The sequence below is a fragment of the Halichoerus grypus genome, chromosome 2 (genome assembly GCF_964656455.1).
Source record: "Halichoerus grypus chromosome 2, mHalGry1.hap1.1, whole genome shotgun sequence".
NCBI classification, from domain to species: domain Eukaryota; kingdom Metazoa; phylum Chordata; class Mammalia; order Carnivora; family Phocidae; genus Halichoerus; species Halichoerus grypus.
In genome coordinates, this window is record NC_135713.1 from 110,589,226 (window position 1) to 110,609,953 (window position 20,728).

General features: G+C 37.9%; 2 protein-coding genes and 1 long non-coding RNA gene across 11 annotated transcripts in view; 2 read left to right on the top strand and 1 right to left on the bottom strand.

The window, feature by feature from the left end:
* MIER3 (MIER family member 3) overlaps positions 1-8,273 on the top strand; it is a 39,520-nt gene extending 31,247 nt beyond the window's left edge. For all 5 annotated transcript variants that reach the window (XM_078067305.1, XM_078067306.1, XM_078067304.1 and 2 more), the window contains 3 exons: positions 3,812-3,939; positions 4,023-4,165; positions 4,271-8,273. In XM_078067305.1, coding sequence (XP_077923431.1) covers positions 3,812-3,939; positions 4,023-4,165; positions 4,271-4,728 — 729 coding nt within the window. In that variant the 3' untranslated portion in view covers positions 4,729-8,273. The remainder of the gene's footprint in view (positions 1-3,811; positions 3,940-4,022; positions 4,166-4,270) is intronic.
* A 3,235-nt stretch (positions 8,274-11,508) lies between these two features.
* SETD9 (SET domain containing 9) lies at positions 11,509-18,386 on the bottom strand. 3 transcript variants are annotated; one of them, XM_078067308.1, is made up of 6 exons: positions 18,254-18,386; positions 16,443-16,810; positions 15,104-15,227; positions 14,710-14,825; positions 13,709-13,757; positions 11,509-11,998 (listed from the first exon to the last, which is right to left on the bottom strand). In XM_078067308.1, exons 1-6 carry the CDS (start codon positions 18,349-18,351, stop codon positions 11,911-11,913), a joined length of 843 nt encoding a protein of 280 aa, XP_077923434.1. In that variant the 5' UTR covers positions 18,352-18,386; the 3' UTR covers positions 11,509-11,910. The 3 variants fall into 3 exon arrangements, with proteins under 3 accessions (XP_077923434.1, XP_035921565.1, XP_077923435.1); XM_036065672.2 differs by having other exon boundaries at positions 13,709-13,814; XM_078067309.1 differs by lacking the exon at positions 13,709-13,757.
* Positions 18,387-18,406: 20 nt separating this feature from the next.
* The window catches only part of LOC118518721 (uncharacterized), a 114,443-nt gene continuing 112,121 nt past the window's right edge, over positions 18,407-20,728 (top strand). For 2 of the 3 annotated variants that reach the window (XR_013445808.1, XR_013445809.1), the window contains exon 1: positions 18,407-18,565. This is a non-coding gene — a long non-coding RNA (uncharacterized LOC118518721). Of the gene's footprint in view, positions 18,566-18,754; positions 18,827-20,728 lie in introns of all 3 variants that reach the window. The other variant, XR_013445810.1, reaches the window with a different exon arrangement.

Below are 20,728 nucleotides of genomic sequence, written 5' to 3' on the forward strand. Positions count from 1 at the left end.
CAGCTGTGAACCTAAAACTGTTCTAAAAAATAAAGTCAGTTTTTTAAAAAGTGTGTGTGAATGTGTATATTCCAATAGTTTGGAATAATTAAGTTTCATTTAAAGTATGGTTTGTTTATTATTATCTCTTTTCATCCTAAAGGAACATAAGATTCTGAAGTATTTAGGTGGGTAGGTCAATATTTTATTCCTTTTTCTTTTTCATTAATAGACTTTATTTTTTAGAGTAATTTATGGTTTACAGAAAAATAGATCAGAAAGTACATAGTATTCCCATATACCCCCTTCCCCCATATACACAGCTTCCACTATTAATATTTTACATTAGTGTGATACATTTGTTATAATTAATGAACCAATATTGATATATTATTATTAACTGAAGTCCATGGTTCACTTTTTGTGTTGTATGGTTCTGACAAGTGTGTAATGATTTGTACCATTACATAGTATCATACAGAATAGTTTCACAGTCCTAAAAATTCCTTGTACTACAACCAATTCCATTCTATTCCTCTCTCCCTTCCTCTAGCCCTACCCCAACACCTGGCTTTTTACTGTCTCTATGCTTTTGCCATTTCAGAATGTCATATGGTTGGAATCATATACTATGTAGCCTTTATTGCTCCTTTGGCTAAACACCTAAATATTTCATTTTTGGGGTGCTAATGTGAATGGTATTGTATTTTTTAATACAATTGGCTTCTTTGACTTAGTACGCATTTAAGGGTTTCTTCGTGTCATTTCATGGCTTGATAGTGCATGTCTTTTTATCACATTTCTTTTTACTCCATTGTATGGATATACCAGTTTATCCATTCACCTCTTGAGGCACATCGTGGTCCCGTTCAAGTTTTGATAGTTACAAGCTGCTGTAAACACCTGGTGTGAAGGTTTTTGCATGGACTTAAGTTTTCACCTCCTTTGGCTAAATGCCAATGAGTGGGATTGCTGGATTCTATGGTGAGAGTATGTTTGGTTTTTTAGAAAACCTTCACAATGTCTGCTCAAGTGGCTTTACCATTTTGCATTCCCACCAGCACTGTGAGTTCCTCTTGCTCCACATCCTTCCAGCATTTGGTGTTGTCAGGGTTTTAGATTTTGGCTGTTATAATAGTTGTGTAGTGTATCTTGTTGTTTTCATTTGCATTTCTCTGATGACATAAGATGTGGACTATCTTTTCATTTGCTTATTTGCCATCTCTGTCTCTTCTTTGTGAGGTGTCTGGTAAGGCCTTTAGCCTATTTTTTAATTGAATGGTTTGTTGCCTTACTGTAAAGTTTTAAGTGCTCTTTACACATTTTGGATAATAGTCCTTTATCACATGTGTGTTTTGCAACTATTTTCTCCCTGTATATGGCTCTTCATTCTCCTAACAGTGTCTTTTGCAAAGTAGAAGGTTTTAATTTTAGTGAATTTCAACTAATCAAATATTTTTTTACTGATCATGCTTTTAGTGTTACATCTAAAAAGTCATTGTCATCCCCAAAGTCATCTAGCTTTTCTCCTATGTTCTCTCCTAGGAGCTTTATAGTTTTGCATTTCACATTTATGTCTATATTCCATTTTTAGTTTATTTTTGTGAAAGTTGTTAAGATCTGTGTCTAGCTTCTTTCTTTTTCTTTCTTTCTTTCTTTTTTTTGTTTTTGCATATGGATGTCCAGTTGTTCTAACACCATTTGTTTAGAAGGCTATCCTTCGTTGCATCGCCTTTACTCTTTATTAAAGTTAGTTGACTGCATTTGTGTGGTTCTATTTCTGGGCTCTCCATTCTCTTGCGTTAATCTGTCTCTTTTTTTGCCAGTAGACCGCTGTCTTGACTACTGTAACTTTACAGTAAGTCTTGAAGTTGGGTAGTGTCATTCCTCCAACTTTGTACTTCTCTCTCAATATTGTGTTGGCTACTCTGTTTTTTTGCCTTTCCGTATAAACTTTAGAATTAGTTTGTCAGTACTTACCCAGTAACTTGCTGGGATTTTGATTGGGATTGCCCTGAATCTGTAGGTTGAGTTGGGAAGAACTGACATCTTAACAGTCATGAGTCTTCCTACCCATGAATGTGGAATATCTCTCCATTTATTTAGATCTCTGATTTCTTTAATCATGGTTTTATAGTTTTCCTCATGTATGTCTTGCATGTAGTTTGTTAGATTTGTACCTAAATATTTCATTTTTGGGGTGCTAATGTGAATGGTATTGTATTTTTTAATTTCAGTATTGGTTTTTCACTGTTGGTATATAGGCAAGCAATTGACTTTTGCATATTAACCTTGTATCCTGCAACCTAGCTATAATCATTTATTAGTTCCATGAATGTTTTGCTGATTTTTGGAATTTTCTATGTAGACAATCATGTCATCTGTGAACAGAGACAGTTTTATTTCTTCCTTCTCAACTTGTATACCTTTTATTTTTTTCTTGTCTTGCTGCATTTGCTAGACCTTCCAGTAAGATGTTGAATAGTTTAGTGCCTTTTTGTATGTATGAAAACCTAGTGTTTTCTCAAAGATGAGATGAAGTATTTAATTTAATGAGTAGATAAAACATTTTTCAAGAAGTCTGGGTTGTTTAAGTCAAAATAAAACATAAGTTTTGCAATGACTTATGAAATCTATTCATTTCCTAAATAATTAAGTTCTACCATTTACCAGACGTTTTAAGTGCTAGAGGTACATGAGTGAATAAGACAGGAAAGGTCTCTGTCCCCAAAAAGCCTATGTTTGCCACAAAGACTTAAACTGTATGATGTTTATTGAAATGTATACTTTATTTCTTGGCTTAAAAAGCTTGTTCCTTATGTTATGAACTCATGTCATGCTCACTAATCAGGATAGAGACTCTGAAACTTCTTTATTGGATACTGATTAAGTAGTGGAGAAAGTATTTATTAGATAAGGATACAGAATTTTGTCTGTATGTCTGAACTCATACCTGTAGCTGTGTAGTTTGAGCAGCCCTGGTCTGGATGTGGAGCCAAGTTGGCAAGGCTCAGATTTTATTGTTTTGTTGTTGTTTTTACCAAACTCTGCTGGAGTGGTGAACCAAACCCATGTTGAAGGAAAACACCCTGCCGTTAGGTAACAAATCATCTTAAACTGCAGATGCAGTTGCGTGCGGCTCCCTTTTCTAAGGGTTCTACGTCTCTCTTGCATTATGGAATCCTTTGTCCCCAGAAAAGTATACCTGCCTATAATTTTGGAATTTAATAGATGCCAGTGAATCCCATTCATGGACCCCTCAGGGTTAAGAAGGACTGCTGCTGCAGTCAGAATCACGGTGAGAGTTCAGTGAGGAAAAGTAAAGGTTGCCACTGTTTTAAGATTTTCAGTAAAGGTGTAAGATCATTTCTGGATACACATTTATTTTATAAATGAATAGATTCTGATTTAAATAACAAACCTTGAACTTTTGAAGGTATCCTTATTATTGAAAATGTAAATGTAATGACATTTTACTATTAAATGTTCAGAATTTATAATTGGGAGGATAGAAAATAAGACCCATGGATTGAAACTACAGTGTTGTTAAAAAAAAAAAAAAAAAAGGTGGGGCGCCCAGGTGGCTCAGTTGTTAAGCATCTGCCTTCGGCTCAGGTCATGATCCCAGGGTCCTGGGATCGAGGCCGAATTGGGCTCCCTGCTCACTGGGGAGTCCGCTTCTCCCTCTACCTCTGCAGTTCCCCCTGCTTGTGCGGGTGCGCACGCGCCCTCTCTGTCAAATAAACAAATAAAATCTTTAAAAAAAGAAGTTACTGAAAAATGGGTTGGGTCTATTAGTTTCTATTTAAAATTTTAACTTTTTTTTTGTTAGGTGAGAACTAGAACAGTTGCTGAATGTGTAGCATTCTACTATATGTGGAAGAAATCTGAACGTTATGATTACTTTGCTCAACAGACAAGATTTGGAAAGAAACGATATAACCATCACCCTGGAGTTACGTAAGTACTGTGGGGTTGACTTTAGAGACTTCTGTTTTTAACTGTGATAGGCAGTCTTGAAGTTATCGGGGTATGTTTTTCAGGGACTATATGGATCGTTTGGTAGATGAAACAGAAGCTCTGGGTTCGACAGTAAATTCTTCAGCCTTAACTTCTAATCGACCTGAGCCTCTTCCTGATCAACAGCTGAACATTCTCAACTCTTTCACTGCCAGTGACTTGACAGGTAAAATGAGCATCTTTTTGTGTTTGTTAGCCTAGGGCAAAATTGTGTCGTCTTTGTTTCATGACACGGGACCACTTCCTTAAACCATTTTCCATTTCTTTTTAGCTCTGACCAACAGTGTGGCAACCGTCTGCAACCCCCCGGATGTGAATTGTTTGGATGATAGCTTTCCTCCACTGGGCAACACACCCCGTGGACAAGTCAATCATGTGCCTGTCGTAACAGAGGAGTTACTCACCCTGCCGAGCAATGGGGAAAGTGATTGTTTTAATTTATTTGAGACTGGATTTTATCACTCGGAGCTAAACCCCATGAACATGTGCAGTGAAGAGTCAGAAAGACCGGCAAAGAGATTGAAAATGGGCATTGCTGTTCCTGAATCCTTTATGAATGAGGTTTCTGTAAATAATTTGGGTGTGGACTTTGAAAACCACACACATCACATCACCAGTGCCAAAATGGCCGTCTCTGTGGCTGACTTTGGCAGTCTGTCTGCCAGCGAGACCAATGGTTTCATCAGTGCCCATGCTCTGCATCAGCATGCCGCTCTTCCCTCTGAGTGACGGGAGTGGGGGGCCCAGAAGCAGTGGGTGTGCAGTACCGGTAAACTTGAGGAAAGGGTCAGGTCTGCTTAGTCTTTCACTGGAAGTTTGAACCTTTTCACTATGACATCAGTGATGTCAGTATGTATAGAACTATATCTTGATTTATCAAGAGTATTTTCATTTTTCAATCCATAAATGTGGAAATGAACTATGATCAGCAGAGTTGGGAACTAAGATTGAACTCTGTGGTGCAGCTTTAAGCTCTGCTTATCTCTTCCTCATCCCCCAGTACCTCTTCTCCACTCCCTTCTTTTTCTATTCTTTTCTGTTCCCCACTGCCCTCACTCCCAGTTTTAAAACCTGTAGACAGAGGCCACCAGCTCAAAACCAGCACAGATGTTCTGAACTGAATGGAGTGGCTTCTTTTCGTGTAAATTCCTTTTGCCGTAATGGATGCAGTGGAATAACAATGTTTACAGGTACCGATCCCAATCCCTGCTCAATGTAGCATTTTTTGGTTTTATTTTCTTAATTAAATAAAAGCAGGGGTAGGTTTCTTTAAACTGCACAAACATGCAAGGATTTTTTTAAAACGGAAACTTCTCTCATGTTATTCAACTAGAGCACTTCAGTTTACAAAACAGCAAGTCCATCTTTATGGAAGCCAGCACGAGGAACTGCGTGCAGATTATGAAGACGCTTGCTTGGATCCTGTTTTAAAATTCTAGACCAGGGCTACCTTACACAGAATCGGTCATTTTACTGTGGGAAGAGTTCTGTGTACCTCCGTTTATTGGCTAAAAATTTGGCATTTGAAGATGTGGTATTCAGTTGGGGTTTTGTCCACCATTGTCAAGATTATAATTGTGAAAATCATACTGGTCATTGATAATTTAGTTTATCCTGAGGCAACTGACTTTCAGGACACGGTCTACAAAGCCTAGGATGTTGCCACTCAATGGTTTACATTTTGGGACGCTTCTTAAGTTGTTTGTAGCACTGCAGTTCAAAGTGTTAATATTTTGGAGGGACTTCTAGATTTTACACTTAATGCAGTAGAACCTTGAAGTATATTTAAACTTTTTTGTTTAGCTTGAACAGTTGGTGAGAAAAATGTGAGTTTCTATCTGAAATAGAATGGTACTTTACCACTTTAAGTTTTAAAAAGTGATATACGTTCAGATGCATCTCAAACTCAGTTTTATTTTTATTCCAGACATTATGAATGAGAAGCCATTGTCCTAAGCTTTGGCCATTTTTGCTCTCTAGATATGCATCTTTAAGTTAAAAGGTGAATTCAAACAATATGTAATACAGTATTAGGGTGTAATAAGCTTTGCTTTTATAGTTCAGTTAAGACAATTTTGCTTTGGTTTTTTTTTTTTTGGGGGGGGCACCGTCTTAATTTCCAATTTCTACTAGTTGTCTTGCTTTGCAAAAAACTTAAATGTTTGGCTGCATTGCTCATATTTGTAAGAATAAGTTGCTTCAAGGTTGTGCTGACGAGTAGATAGGTTGTAGTGACCTTAGTAGTGATGGAAAGGGAGGGTATTTATTATACAAACTGTGAACTGCAATGACATCCTTAGTTTTGGATGATGTGTATTCTTATTTTTCTTTGCAGCATTTTAATGAAGATTGCTTTGAAGTGTTTACGCAGTAGTATATTTACTATAAAATTTAGTTTAGCACAGTGGACAAAAGTAGTTAAATTAATAACTTAAAATCAGTCTCTAATTTATACATCTAAAGTCTAGCATTCCTGTATGCACACAGTAAATAATGGGTAGCCTGGGCTCTGTGTTGCTTTCAGATATTTTTATCCAAGTTCTCAGCTTCTTATTGCTGTGGTGTTGTGCTAAACTTTGAACCTTATTTCTTCTGTTAAAAATCAGTATACCTTTTATAATTTAGTAAGATACTGGCCATAATCTTCCATTGTTATAACTTTGATTTTCACTCTGGGTTTACAGTGGCTGGTTTGTCTAAAGTAATTTACACAAAGATGACTGAATGCTAATACCAGTTGCACTTAAATGAACATGCCCATTCTCAGTAGCTGATGCAGTAACATATTCAGTTTATCTATGCATTGCTGGGATCTTGATATAAGATGGAAACAGTGTTTCTTATCTAAAGTTTTGATTATCAGCAAGTTGAATGGACACTTTAGTTATTTAAATAAAGATTTTTGACCAAAATCCAGAAAATGATATGAGAGAAAAATAAATTCCAGCTAAACAGATTTTTAAATGTCATTCTGATTTTAGCCTCTTAGAGAGTGCTAACTAGCTGGTAACGTTTACTTTTAATTCCTTGTTAAAATGAGGCAATAATTTGCAAGATTTTTGTATATATATGTAAATTCTTCATATCTTTTTAGATCTAATTCAATATTTTCTGACTGCTTCTGCCATGTATAAATACCATTTTTGTGCATGTTTGATGTGACATTCATAAATTGTACCACTATGACTTTATCCATGTAAAATAGCTATTTATTGAATTTTCTTTTGAACGCTGGGTTTACTGGGTTGTTTTTTTCCTCCAGTTAAGCATCTTAACAGAGAATTTGTTACTGTTTATTAGAAGAATTGCGTTTGAGAGCATGAAAATTACTGATTTGCAATTTCATGAAGAAACAATAATGCCTTTATTATCAAGTGTTAAGCACAATTCTTATAACAAACTGTGATAAATTCTTTTTTTCTTTTGCCGCATTATTTTCTTATGAACAAACCAAAAATCCATGGTGAGCTGTTGCATTGTTGGCTGATGTATCTTTTATGTACAGGGAATTTGAAGAGGACAGCGGATTCATTTAGAAGTGTAACTGGTGCTGTGATTATAGCAATACTTTACTTTTGTTAGTCGTACTTCATCTTTTCCATGCTAGCTTTTTAAATGTTTAGTTTTCCTCTTGTCATGGTCAGTTGCTGAATTTACTTGAAGGATGTAGAATACTGTTTAAACAATACTAAAGTGTGTACAATTAGGTCAAAGAATTGTGCAATTGTTTCCTTTTTAATTTTTAAAATTGAGGGTCATAAATATTTGAGAACATCAGATCTAATAGAGCATAGTGATACTATTTAATTTAACCAAAGTCTCTAGTGAATATTTCAACTTTGAATGTAAACTAATGAATAAACCTGACCACCAAGGAGATTGTTTGCCCAGAGTTTCAAAGCACATTGCCTACAAATGGAAATTGAAATAATTTATAAAAATATTGACATTACTATGTTTTTTAAAAAGTTCTTAATTTTTTCACTAAAAGGAGGAAACTATTAGTTTTATTGTTAAATATGGTAGATATTAAAATTCCTCTTAGATGACCAGTGATTCCAGTTGTCCCAGTTTGAAATAAGTACCCTGTGAGTATGAGATTAATTAGTGACAATCACAACAAGTTTTAGTATCAGATGTTCAAGAGGAAGTTGCTATTGTTGCATTGATTTTAATATTTGTACATAAACACTGATTTTTTTGAGCATTATTTTGTATTTGTTGTACTTTAATACCTGGTGTACAGTTCCAGAAATAAAAATCTGGAAATCTTTTTTTTCTTGGTTCGTGTGAGTATTTGCCATAATTGGATACTTATTTAATAAATCTTAAGCTATAACACATGGGTAGATACTTCACCACTTTTCAATTGGATTTTGCCGTTGTAAATAAGATAGGTAAGTGACAAAGTTGGTAGATAAATTTTCTTTAAATCCTCTACAACAGATTTTCATCTGTACTAAAACAGCTGTCCCAAAGTGAGGCTTGTTACACTTTTAGTTTAATTCAGTAAATATTTATTCAATGTCTTTTATGTTTCAAACACTCTTCTAGGTAACTTTGTCTTTTAGGAAGACATGTTATCTGAAATTTGATCGGATGTTATTATTTGACAATATATTTGTGGTAAACTAGTCTTCTCCATAGTATTCATAGTTTAGTAGACTCTAGGAATACCTTTAAACCTTCATCTTTTGAAGCTGACAATCTCGTCTTAGCCTAGTTTCACAAGTTTGTCCCCATATTTCATTTGCTCTGAGCAGAGCTTTATCTAGTCCATTCTTTTTTTTTTTTTTGGTAAGATTTATTTATTGGGGGGGAGGAGCAGAAGAAGGGGGAGAAAGAATCTAGTCCATTCTTAATATGCAGTGATCAGATTGCATATAAGGTCCAGATTTTATACAAGGACACGAAGAGGATAAAATGAAAGCAAACACTCTGACTCCTCTGCTTTGGTTACTTGTCTAAAACTACATTCCCTCATGCACAGACCCCACAGAACCTTAATGTGCAGGCCTCTGTGGTGGACAGATACACAGAAGTGCCTTCAGGTGGGGACAAGCACCAGTGTTTCAACTCTAGCCAAGAGAGCAGCCGCGTACTGTGTGAGACCTGCAGAGTACTTGAGGCTTTTAGGGGAGGGAGGAGAGCCCTGTGGGAGCAGAGCTTCTCGTGACTTGTAGGCCTTACCCTTGTTGGCCATAATTGCCATCAATGACAGGCTTTGAGCTTGCTGCTTCTCTGACTTCTCAATCTGTAGGTTGGATTTTTCATTATATACACTATGTCCTCATCCCCGGGACATATCGCTGTTTACCATTTCCCATCCAGGTAGGTATTCTCTGATCCTTTTCCTCTCTGTGTCTGTGGAGACTCTCTGACAAAGCTGGGCACGGGCACGGAATTTGTGGTTCTAGATCAGGAGTGCTCATGTGTTCCTAGGTTTACTACACTAGTTGACATTCATTTTCGAGAGACACCCAGGCTGTTGTGTAACTCGGTTTTGATGAGATGTTTATACAGAGGTAAGGCCTGTACTTCATGGAGTTGTTTTCTGGTATAGAACTCATAAAAGCATTTCAGAATGTCAGAAATGAAATCAGCCATTTATAAATCTAAACAGTTAATCTAGTAAGAAAGATAGATGGTTCTGTTGTAAAATATCTATGTTACATTAAAAAAATTTTTTCACCCTTCCAGTGCAGACCAAATCATGATACTAGGCAAGCTTTATACTCCACCACGAGCATTTTATGAGCAGGAACCATATTTTATTCTTTGACTCTCCCAGGGCCCTTCACATAGTAGGTATTCCCTAAAAGCTTGAAGACATAAATTACCCTTCAGCTAATGGTGACTTTGCCCCTAGCTTTAAAAGAAGAACTTTTTAAGACAAAAGTTAAAAGAACAGAATAAAGAAAAATCCAGATTGAGCAATTGACATTTTATCATATTTGATCTTTTTCTATGTAATGTACTTTTTTTTTCCTGAACTAGTTTTAAATTTATTTACATTGCAAGAGTTCAATCCTAAATACCTTAGCCCATCAAATACGTCCACAGGAGTAGGTATTTCTGTATTTTACTTAAGGTTCTGGGTAACAGGATCTTCTTGGTCAAGTGGTCAAGCAGATTGGCTTTTTTTTTTTTAAATAAGATTAGTTTCCCTGTTTTCCCAGGATCTTGGTGACACAAATAAAGGACAAGTGAGGCTGAGAAAAGGAATTGGATTCTGTCACAAATGTACATTTACTATCCATACATGATAAATCTGATAGAGGAAAAGGAAAGTGTAATGGGAATTTTCAGGGCTGGCAGTTGGGGATTGTAAATTTCAGTAGGCTGGTTGGGCAAGGCGACAGAGGGAGGGAATGAACCATGTGACTCCCTGGGGGAAGACCTCAGCAGGCACAGAGAACTAGAACAGAAGCCTGAATTGCGAGTGTGCCCAGCAGTTTCCAGGAGTGGTTAGGAGGCAGATTCGCCTGGGGTAGAATAAGCAGGAGATGAGAGGTAGTGAGTGGGGCGCCTGGGTGGCTCAGTTGTTAAGCGTCTGCCTTCGGCTCAGGTCATGATCCTGGAGTCCCGGGATCGAGTCGTGCATTGAGTCCCGCATTGGGCTCCCTGCTCGGTGGGGAGTCTACTTCTCCCTCTGACCCTCACCCCACTTGTGCTCTCTTCCTCTCAAATAAATAAATAAAAAAAGAAAGGTAGTGGGCTCTATCATATATGTGAAGCACTTGGGCATTTCTTCCACTGTATGAGGAGTAATAAGAGGGTTTTGAGCAGAGGCGGGTCAAGATCTGAGTTACATTTACAAGAACCCTTCTTGGTGATCCATTCTGTAAAGGCAGCAGGAGTGGAAACAGGGAAGGCAATTAGACTACTGAAATTGCAATAAATGAAGTGAGAAAAGCTGTTAATGTAGCAGTTTAGGTGGTTAAAGTCTGGTTATAGAGGTTCCACATTAGGATTTGAGGGGTCCAATAAATAACACCCTCCTCTCCATCCAAGTTTGGAACTGAGAATTAGATGCAGGAGTCAGGTCGATGGAGATCAAAGTAAGTATTATGAGTGAAACTCTTTGGAAAAGGTGGCTTCAGAGCTGTGGCCAGGTCAGCTCACTAATACTCCACCTCTGAATAGACTCACTGTCTGTCATTGGCTGGGCAGACAGCCCACAGAGAAGGAACTAGAGGGGTCTGGGCCATGGGTGCCTAGTTCTTCTCCAAAGAGAATCTCATGAAATCACTCTTCTTCCAACAGATGGCGAGAGAGGCCAGGAGCATCACTAATGTCAGCACTCCCCACTGAAGAGAATGGGAATCCGTGTCTTTCCCACCACCACTATCTTCTATTTCCATGCTAAAACCATCTCTCTCACTCTTTTAAACTTTGTGTATGTGTGTGAATGTTCAAGTAAGAGTAAATTCCAATTCCCCCTTACCTAGCTAAAACAATCCTTAAATCACACACACACACACACACAATTCATGACAACACAACATATATTTTTTGCTTCAGTTTATTACATAAAAATACAGTTTTTACAGAAGTTTGTACAAATCAACAGTGCAAGAAATGATGATGGCTTGGCTGGAATTTTATAAACCACCACAGAGATATACAAAATAAAAGAACATTTGAAATTTTAAGTTCAGGCAGTAGGTTTTAATTTAATAAGCTACTGTATATTTAGGGGAAAGCCAATTAAGATCAGAATTATATGACAATTTGAAATTGTAATGAAACAAAGAGCTTTTATCATAAAAACAATATCAATAAAAACAAAAAATTCCCACTCCAATTAGGCCTCAAAATATTTGTTGTATTGGTAGAAATCAGAGATATGATGAACAAAAAACATTTAGAATGAACTCAATAGCAGAAAACCTAATTTCTAGTTCATAGTTAGCTGACAATTGTATAGTAGTTTGAAAAAAGCTCTTCTCCTTGTTTGATGTCCCTGAGTGCTACAAGAATGACACATCGAAGTGGGCTGAAAACAAAAAGAAAAATATACAAAATGTGTAAGTATTAACAGATCCAAGCTCATTTTTTAATATAACCAATATAGATTTTATAGACACAATTTTACTCAAATTTCTTACTACTGTCCTAGTTATTTGCCTTCCATGAGGAAATAGCTCTTATCCCTGATGGAGTTATTTTATTATTTATTTATTTAAAAATTTATTTATTTATTTTCCCTGATGAAGGTAAAGTACATTATGTCTATTCCATATCATTTAAAAAAAGCACAAATCAGTTAACTTTATACAACTGACTAGTTCTTCAATGTGTTGTTTTTATGTTCAGGCTCCCAAAACTGGTATCACAAAAAGCATTTTAAAATGACATTTATTATAGTTTAACATTTTAAAATTAATTTGTATCTTTGGATTCTGCAAAGCTGGAAACATTACTTAAAATTAATTGGAATTTTGGGGCACCTGGGTGGCTCAGTCAGTTAAATGCATCTGACCCTTGATTTCTGCTCAGGTCTTAATCTCTGGGTTGTCAGTTCGAGCCCCGTGTTGGGCTCCACACTGGGCATGGAGCCTGCTTATGATTCTCTCTCTCCCTCTCCCCATCCTCTATCTCTCTCTCTCTCTCTCAAAAAAAAAAAAAAATTGGAATTAAAAAAAATACTTTTATGGACACCGTAAGACATATGTAACCTTCAATGTTCCTACTCAGTTAACGTTTCCTATACTTGTTGAACACTAATGACACTATACTCCAGAGTATACGGCGAAAAAACCCAAACTGTTAGCTATACAAACACACATGAATAGAGACAGAGAAGTTCTCAAGTTTTAAATAAAGAAAATAGTCTAAGTTTTAAATCTCATTCATCTTAAAAGGATGATTTAATGGGGCCCAGACAAAGTAAAGTTTGCTAATAACTGTCCTAACATAATGATTGTACCTTCTTATAGCACTGCTGATAAAGAACTCTACAGAAGTACTTTTATGTAGAAATTGTTACTTGAATACTTTCAGTAGACTTTCCACTTAATGAAGAGAAAATAAACCTTACATTACAAATATGTATCTTCTGAATATTTACCTTGTTTTCATTGTTAAGTTTCCAAACCTAATAGTGAAATAGGCAAAAGAACTAATAGTGTAATTTGGCCTTTTTGTTCAACTGGGTACTCTCAAGTGAAATGAAGAACATGATCCTTAAAATGATTAAAGTAAAAATGTATTTGAAGATTTTGTAAGGAGAAAAATAACAGAATCACTTGAAAAAAATTTTAAGGTTGATTCTTTTAAGTACCACACAGAATAAAAATGGGTAATAAGAAGCAGAATGAGCTAGGTTAATGGAAAATTTTAAATTTCAAATAAGCCTACATTAACACATTCAGGTATGATGAAAATCAAAATTTAAGTCATAATTTTTCACTAAAAAAACTACCCCGAGTTGTGTTTTTTTTAAAGGTTTATTTATTTATTTATTTGAGAAAGAGAGAGAGGCCCGGGAGCTGGGGGAGGAGCAGAGGGGGAGGGAGAGGGACAAGCAGACTCCTCGCTGAGCAGCTGAGTGTGAAGCCCCACACAGGGCTCGATCCCAGGACCCTGAGATCATGACCTGAGCCAAAACCAAGAGTCGGTAACTGACTGAACCACTCAGGCACCCTAGAAAATATGTGTTTTTTTAAGTACAGCATAAGACAGGAGAGAGGGAAAAAAAACTAACCTTTGTTTGTCACAGCTGTACGCAATGTTCGGAAGATATTGCTTCAGCTCTACAGGGAAAATTGCAGGCACGTCAAATTCCTGATAGCAGACATTAGCTGCTCTGTCTAGGAATAAGTATATAATTTTTAGCAACAGTCATTTTATAAGGTCGTGGAAAACAGTACTGAATTACGTCACTTGATGTGTAGTTTTCTAAATTAGAACAACATGCTCAAATAATCACTATTATGTTCCAGGCATTACTAGATTATATATATATATATGTATTTTATTATTTCTTTTTGAAAAATTTATTTTAGAGAGTGCACATGTGTGAGTTGGGGGAGGGGCAGAGGGAGAGAATCTCAAGCAGACTGCCTGCCTAGCTCAGAGCCCAACTCGGGGTTCGACTTGGGGCTCGATATCACAACCCTGAGATCATGACCTGAGCTGAAATCAGGAGTCGGATGCTCAACGGACTGAGCCACCCAGGTGCCCCTATTATTTATAGAGGCTCAGAAAGGTTAAAGATTAAGTAGAAGAGTCAGGTTTCAAGTTCACAACTCCCTAACACCAAAACCTATGCTAAATGTAGCCAGATCAAATTTAAACTTTTGGGCAAGTCAAGCCCTATGGGAAGGTAAGTGACTCAGGCACACAGCAACAGAAAGGGGATACCAGCCTAGTTTAACCTATTAGGCTCTACCGAGGCACTGACTGAATGATTTCTAAGTTAACTATTTAAAAAATGCTAAAATAATGATGATCAGAAGAGCAGTTATCAATTGCCTATATTTATTGCAAAACCAGAAGAAAAACAGTAAGTTATTCAATTAATGTATATCACTACTTCCCCAGGTTCTTTGATATCTGCTCCCACAATGTTATAGTTTACTTATGGGCTTTGAATAGCTGAGATGTTAAATTTAACTGCCTCTCGCACTCAGTCATAGGGCAAAAGAGGAAAATTACCACTGCTGTATTTATATCTTGTCTCACAGACCCATGATGCCAACTTACCATTTGAACAATTGTTGACATACTGTCCTACGGCCAGTGGATTACAAATTTCTGATGTTAGCCATGTACTATCACTCATTTTGAAAGGACCAAGTCGATCCCTCCCATTGCAAGATCTGAAACAGGTGAAAGAATTAGCTAAGGGATTATTCTTTTATATCTTACAATAAAATCCAAAAGTACAAAATTAACCCTAGAACTGACAAGTCCAGTTTCTCTTAAAAAAGTTTTTTTTTCTTTTTTTTTTCTTAAAAAAGTTTTATCTAGTCAATAGGGCAACTGAGTGGCTACTTAGCAACTGCTTAAACAGATTTTTATTGAAAGTAAAAAGGCTAGTGGTCATAAACATTTTGCTGTGGTCCTCTATTAAATTTGAACATGGGCACTAACTTACCTGTATACAACTTTTGATATTCCTTTGTCATTTCCATCAATGAGTACCCCATCCAAGCATCTAAAAATAAATGGATTTCCAATGGATTGGAAAAAGATTGGCTCATACTTCTGATATACTGTACCTATTATACAATAAGATAAAGACACAGCAACATGTAAAAATCATAAACATCACAAGGACCTTTCTCTGGAACATATATATAACATGAAAGAAATTTAATTTCTCTACCTTTTTTCTAATATTTCACTTCCAGTCTAGATTATCACATTCTCTTTGGCTACTTTCCTCCTTTGAAGAGTGCTCAATAGTAAATGGAGCGGAGGACCAACTTGTTCACACAGCAAAATAAAATGTGACTATCTTGGTTAATTAAAATGTGAACACCACATTTGAGGTTCAGTTTTACAAAGTTGTGGGGTTTTTTTGTTTTGGTTTGGTTTTGCTTTTTAAAGTAGGCTGTGATTTGACATCATTTAAAAAGCCTTTTGATAAGAAATGTATTTTGTTAATAACTGATAAAATAATGCAGACAGAATGGGAATAAATGAGTCTGACATTCAGGTTGTTTCTCCTTTCACTGGCAATGGACTAAAGGACAAAATAAATATTTGCTGGGCCTGTCCTATGTTCCAGGCATGCTATTTTATGAAATTTGTTTCAGTATTCATTTGTTGCTGGCTTGTTCTATTTAGTCTTTACAGAGTTAGGTTAGTTGTGTAGGAGGAAACCAACTTTCTTGCTTAAGGATGTAAATTAGAAAATAGCAGAATGACTTTTTGAAAATATAGGTCTGACTTAAACATTCACACATTTTTGTACTACACCAAATAATATCATCTTAGTTTAACAAATAACATACTCTCCTGAACATTCTAGTCAATGGCCTTTTTGCAAAGAAGCTGCTTTACTTTCAAAGTGTAGAAATGGCAGGAAGGTCTTTATCCAGTGATTTATGGGTTTAAATTCTGTCTTTCCTGTTTTAACCCATACTATTTTTACCTTTAGTTACCAATTATGTAAGCCAACTGACTTATTCTCTAGTGCTTTCTAAGTAATTCATCTTATCAAAGTAGGCCATACTATAGTCCACATTTAAACATTAGCTACAAAAATTTCCTTAAAAGAAAAGTGCATTTATCCCAACAAATACTCAAGGATGCTTTCTAACACATAAAATAATTTATGGTTAATTTCCAAATCAGGATTTAAAAATCTGTGGAAATCTGAGTTTCCAATTCAACCCCTTACTCGAAGGATTACAGGACCATGTATTTACTTGAACTTATATTAGTCGATAAATAGGAAACTCTTGGCAAAGCACTAACTGTGCCATTACCAGGATACATAGATACAACCGCGCCTTTTGGTACCAATCCTCTGGTAACGAAGACACCTTTTCCCGCAGAAATCAATGAGCTAGTTGCTCGGGCAACACTGAAACCCAATGTCTTATAAAGAATTTCTTCTGGTTTAAAGGTATTTTGCTGTTCATGTCTGTATTCAAGCGGTTTCACCCTTGGATGTTGAACTGACAGTAGGTCGTGATATTTTGATTTAACAGTTTCTGGAAGCATAGTCAAGATATCTGATTGCTTATTGAAATCATTTATGAATAGAGCCTGGAAAACTTTCAGTAATGTTCCTAGGACATCTTCATCTGAGATAACTTTGTCTTTGGATTCCTCTGGAACATATCGGAGGGTCCTGAAAACAGGAAAAGTTTCTGTTCACTACCCTTCAACTGACAAAAGCCAGGCTTCATGCCTTCTGACTCACTGGCCTTAATGATGATTATTCTCCTATGTCTGAATACGATGAAACTAAGACGTTCAGAAAAGAGTTGTTTGGGGGTAGTTCTAGTGACCTAACTCCGGACAATACCTACCCAAGTTAACAATAGCCAACATTTGTGAAAGCTCTAACTGTACCAAATGCTGTTGGGTCCTTACATTCACTATCTCCTTTTTGCAGACAGGGAAACTGAGGCTTGGAGATGTTGGGGAGCTTGCCCAACATCCTAAAGCTGTTAAGTGGGAGAGCCATAAGCCGAAACAGAGCTAGTATTTTTCCACCACATACACAGCCATTATGTGAACATCACGTAAGAATCCTCATATTGGAATGGCTCTTTTTATAGATGTGTAATTTCAAAGACAAATTTAACATTATACACTTTGTCACATTCTCTCCAGGGAGTACCTACTTCTTTAATGGCTGCATCATTTTTATTTGCATAATGGTATTATTTTTAATTCTTAACAAAAAGAAAGCAATTCCCGCCTCACAATTCTATAGTAAGGATGGCCCTGAATTCATTTTTCCGCCGAATGAAACTTTGGAAAAGCTCTCTGGTTATTAACTGGCTTTCAGTGGCGCTAGTGTGCCCATTTCAGTGAGCATTACGTGAACTTCTTCCAGATCACTAGCACGCCACTTACTAGAGCCGGCAACGACACTGACTCCCCGGCCACCCACGCAGCTAGATCCCTGTCTTCAGGCAAAGACTATTCTAAACCCAACACGCCGACGTGCTTTTAGCGGCATTTTGCTCGTTTTTATGCGTCAGTCCAAGCTGCTATCCTCACAGCCAAGCTGGGCTGCTTTCACCAGATAAACCTCGGTTTGGCTTCTCTAGGGAATTTCAAGCTCCTAACTATGCCTTAGCGGAGAGAAGACCACGCACTCTCACGCCGTAAGAGCTTTGTTCTTTTTCAAAAGCCTCTCCTTTTTTGCCGGGACAGAAGCCCGGGTCAGCACAGACCTCCAACCGAGAACACGCGCCTCCGCCCGCGGGCAACGCCCGCCTCGCACGTCTGACAGCGCGGGGTACCATGGGAGATTAGGCCACAGGCCCCACCCTCCTAAGGCCCCCCGCCCTCGTCAGTATCCCAGCTCTCTTCGGACTCCACCAGCCTCGGCCTCGCCCACTTCGGGCCCCGCCCTCTTCGGGTTCCACCCACCGCAGGCCCGCCCGCCTCGGGCCCCCGGGCCGCCAGAAGCTCCGCCCGCCTGAAGCTCTGTCCGCTTGAAGCTCCGCTCGCCGGAGGCTCCGCCCACCTAGGGCCCTCTTGCCTCCGGTCCAGCGGCCCGGGTCGCGTCGTGGGGCTGAAAGAAGGTGGCCCTGCTCTGCCGGTCTCGCCCTCTCACCTCGGGTTGTGGTTTAGGTTCAGCGCGATCCAAGGAACGAAGCGGTACTTGTAACGGCGCCATCGCTGCCACAGGCCCCGCAGCAGGCGGCCGAGCATGGCTGTCCCGCGGCGCTGTGACGAGGGCAGCGCGGGAGAGGTGGGTCGCGGTCTCGGGCCCGCCCCGGCCCGGGGAGGAGCGGAGGCCACGCCGTCCCGCCCCTCCTCGCCCTCCGCCTTCAGTTCGGTGCTGCGGGGCCCTGGTACTCCCCTGGAGCCTGTTGCCGGCGGCGTCTGTGCCGCTCCTTTTTGACCCCAGCTGGCTGAATCAGAGGTGCGTAGAGCTGAGGGAAGCCCTGTCTTCCCCTTTACTTTCTCCATTCGCTCGTGTATTTGCACACACACCCACTTAGGACAAGTTTAGACCGCGCTTAGTTCCAGTGGATGCAAACTACAAGAATCTTGCAAGTATCTTCAAATCACTAAGTGTTTATTAAGAAATGTGTTGGTGCCATTTCCTCAGGCCGGAAACTGCTCTCCGCTTCTTTGCCTGAGAGTGAAGGTGAAATCCTAACCAAAAGTCTAAAGAAAACAGGTGAGACCTAGTGAAAATTCAGGTAAAGGCAGGTGGCTTTAGGACTAATTTGTTCAATTCCAAAAAGGAATACAAGGAGAGAAAGAATATCTGCCAAAGTCTCTCTTTCACTCTAATGTAATACAGGATGTTGGTAAACGTTAGAGGCTCTGCAGTCAGGTGTTGTGTTTGGTAAATTGGCATCCTGCAGATTTACCTGGTTTGCTAAATGGGGTCAATTCAGTTCCAGGATGTATTAATAAATGGCATTCAAAGAAAGTGGTTTTATGGTCTCTAAACTTAAAAGGCACAAAAGAACTAGTAGAATATTTACCTATAATAATATACTTTAAAAAAAGTTTTTATATATATTTCCAGTGTTTTTAAAATTTTTATCATGTAGGGTAATCATCTTTGTTGTCCATCCAGTACAAGGGACCACTTTGCGTAGACCCTATTTATTATTGATTGATGTATAATGACTTATATTAGTTTTACCTGTGCAACATAATGATTCTATATTTGTATATATTGCAGAATGATCACCACAATAAATCTATTTAACATTGGTCACCATACATACATTTTTTTTCTTGTGATGAAGACTTCTAAGATCTACTCTTTTAGCAACTTTCAGATATACAGTATTGTTACCTATAGTCACCACACTATACATTACATCCCCAGATCTTACTTATCTTATAACCACCCCCTACCCTCCAGCCCCTGGCAACCTTTGACAACCATCAATCTGTTCTCTATGAGCGTGTTTTATTTTTTAGATTCCACATATAAATGAAATCATATGTTATTTGCCTTTCTCTGTCGTCTTTCCCTTAGCATGATACCCTCAGGGTTCATCTTTGTTGTCTCAAATGGCAAGGTTTCCTTTTTAATGGCTGAGTAATATTCCATTGTATGTGTCTATATATGTGTGTGTGTGTATACATATATACGCACCATGATTTCTTTATCCATTCATCCACTGATGGACACTTCATTGGTTTCCATGTAATGCCTATTGTAAATAGTGCTGCAGTGAACATAGGGGTGCATATATCTTTTCTAGTAAGTGTTCTTATTTTCTTTGGATAAATACCCAGCTGTAGAATTCCTGGATCATATAGTAGGTCTGTTTTTAATTTTTTTAGAAGATTTTATTTATTTATTTGTCAGAGAGTGAGAGAGCAAGAGAGCGCACAAGCAGGGGGAGTGACAGGCAGAGGGAGAAGCAGACTCCCTGCTGAGCAAGGAGCCCACTGCCGAACTCCATCCCAGGACCCTGGGATAACGACCTGAGCTGAAGGCAGATGCTTAACTGACTGAGCCATCCAGATATCCCTATTTTTAATTTTTTGCCAACACTTGTTATTTCTTGTCTTTTTCAGAATAGCCATTCTAACAGATGTGAGGTGATATTGTGGCTTTGATTTCAGTTTTCCTGAAGATTAGTGATGTTGAGCATCTTTTCATGTGTCTGTTGGCCATATGTATATCTTCTTTGGAAAAAATGTCTACTCGGGTCTTCTGCCAATTTTTTAAATTGGATTGTGTTGTTTTTTTTTTTTTCTGTTGAGTTGTAGGATTTCTTTATATATTTTGGGTATTAACCCCTTATCAGATATATGATTTGCAGAAATTTTCTCCCATTCCATAGGTTGCCTTTTCATTTTGTTGTTGGTTTCCTTTGCTGTGCAGAAGCTTTTTACTTTGATGTAGTCCCACTATTTATTTTTACTTTTGGTGTTAGATGAAATAAAACAGTTATTGTGAAGACTGATGTCCAGGAGCTTACCACCTGTATTTTCCTCATCGCCTAGGAGTTTGTTTTATGGTTTCAGGCCTTAAATTCAAGTCTTCAATCCATTTTGAGTTCATTTTTGTGTATGGTGTATGATAGTAAGCCAGTTTCATTCTTTTGCT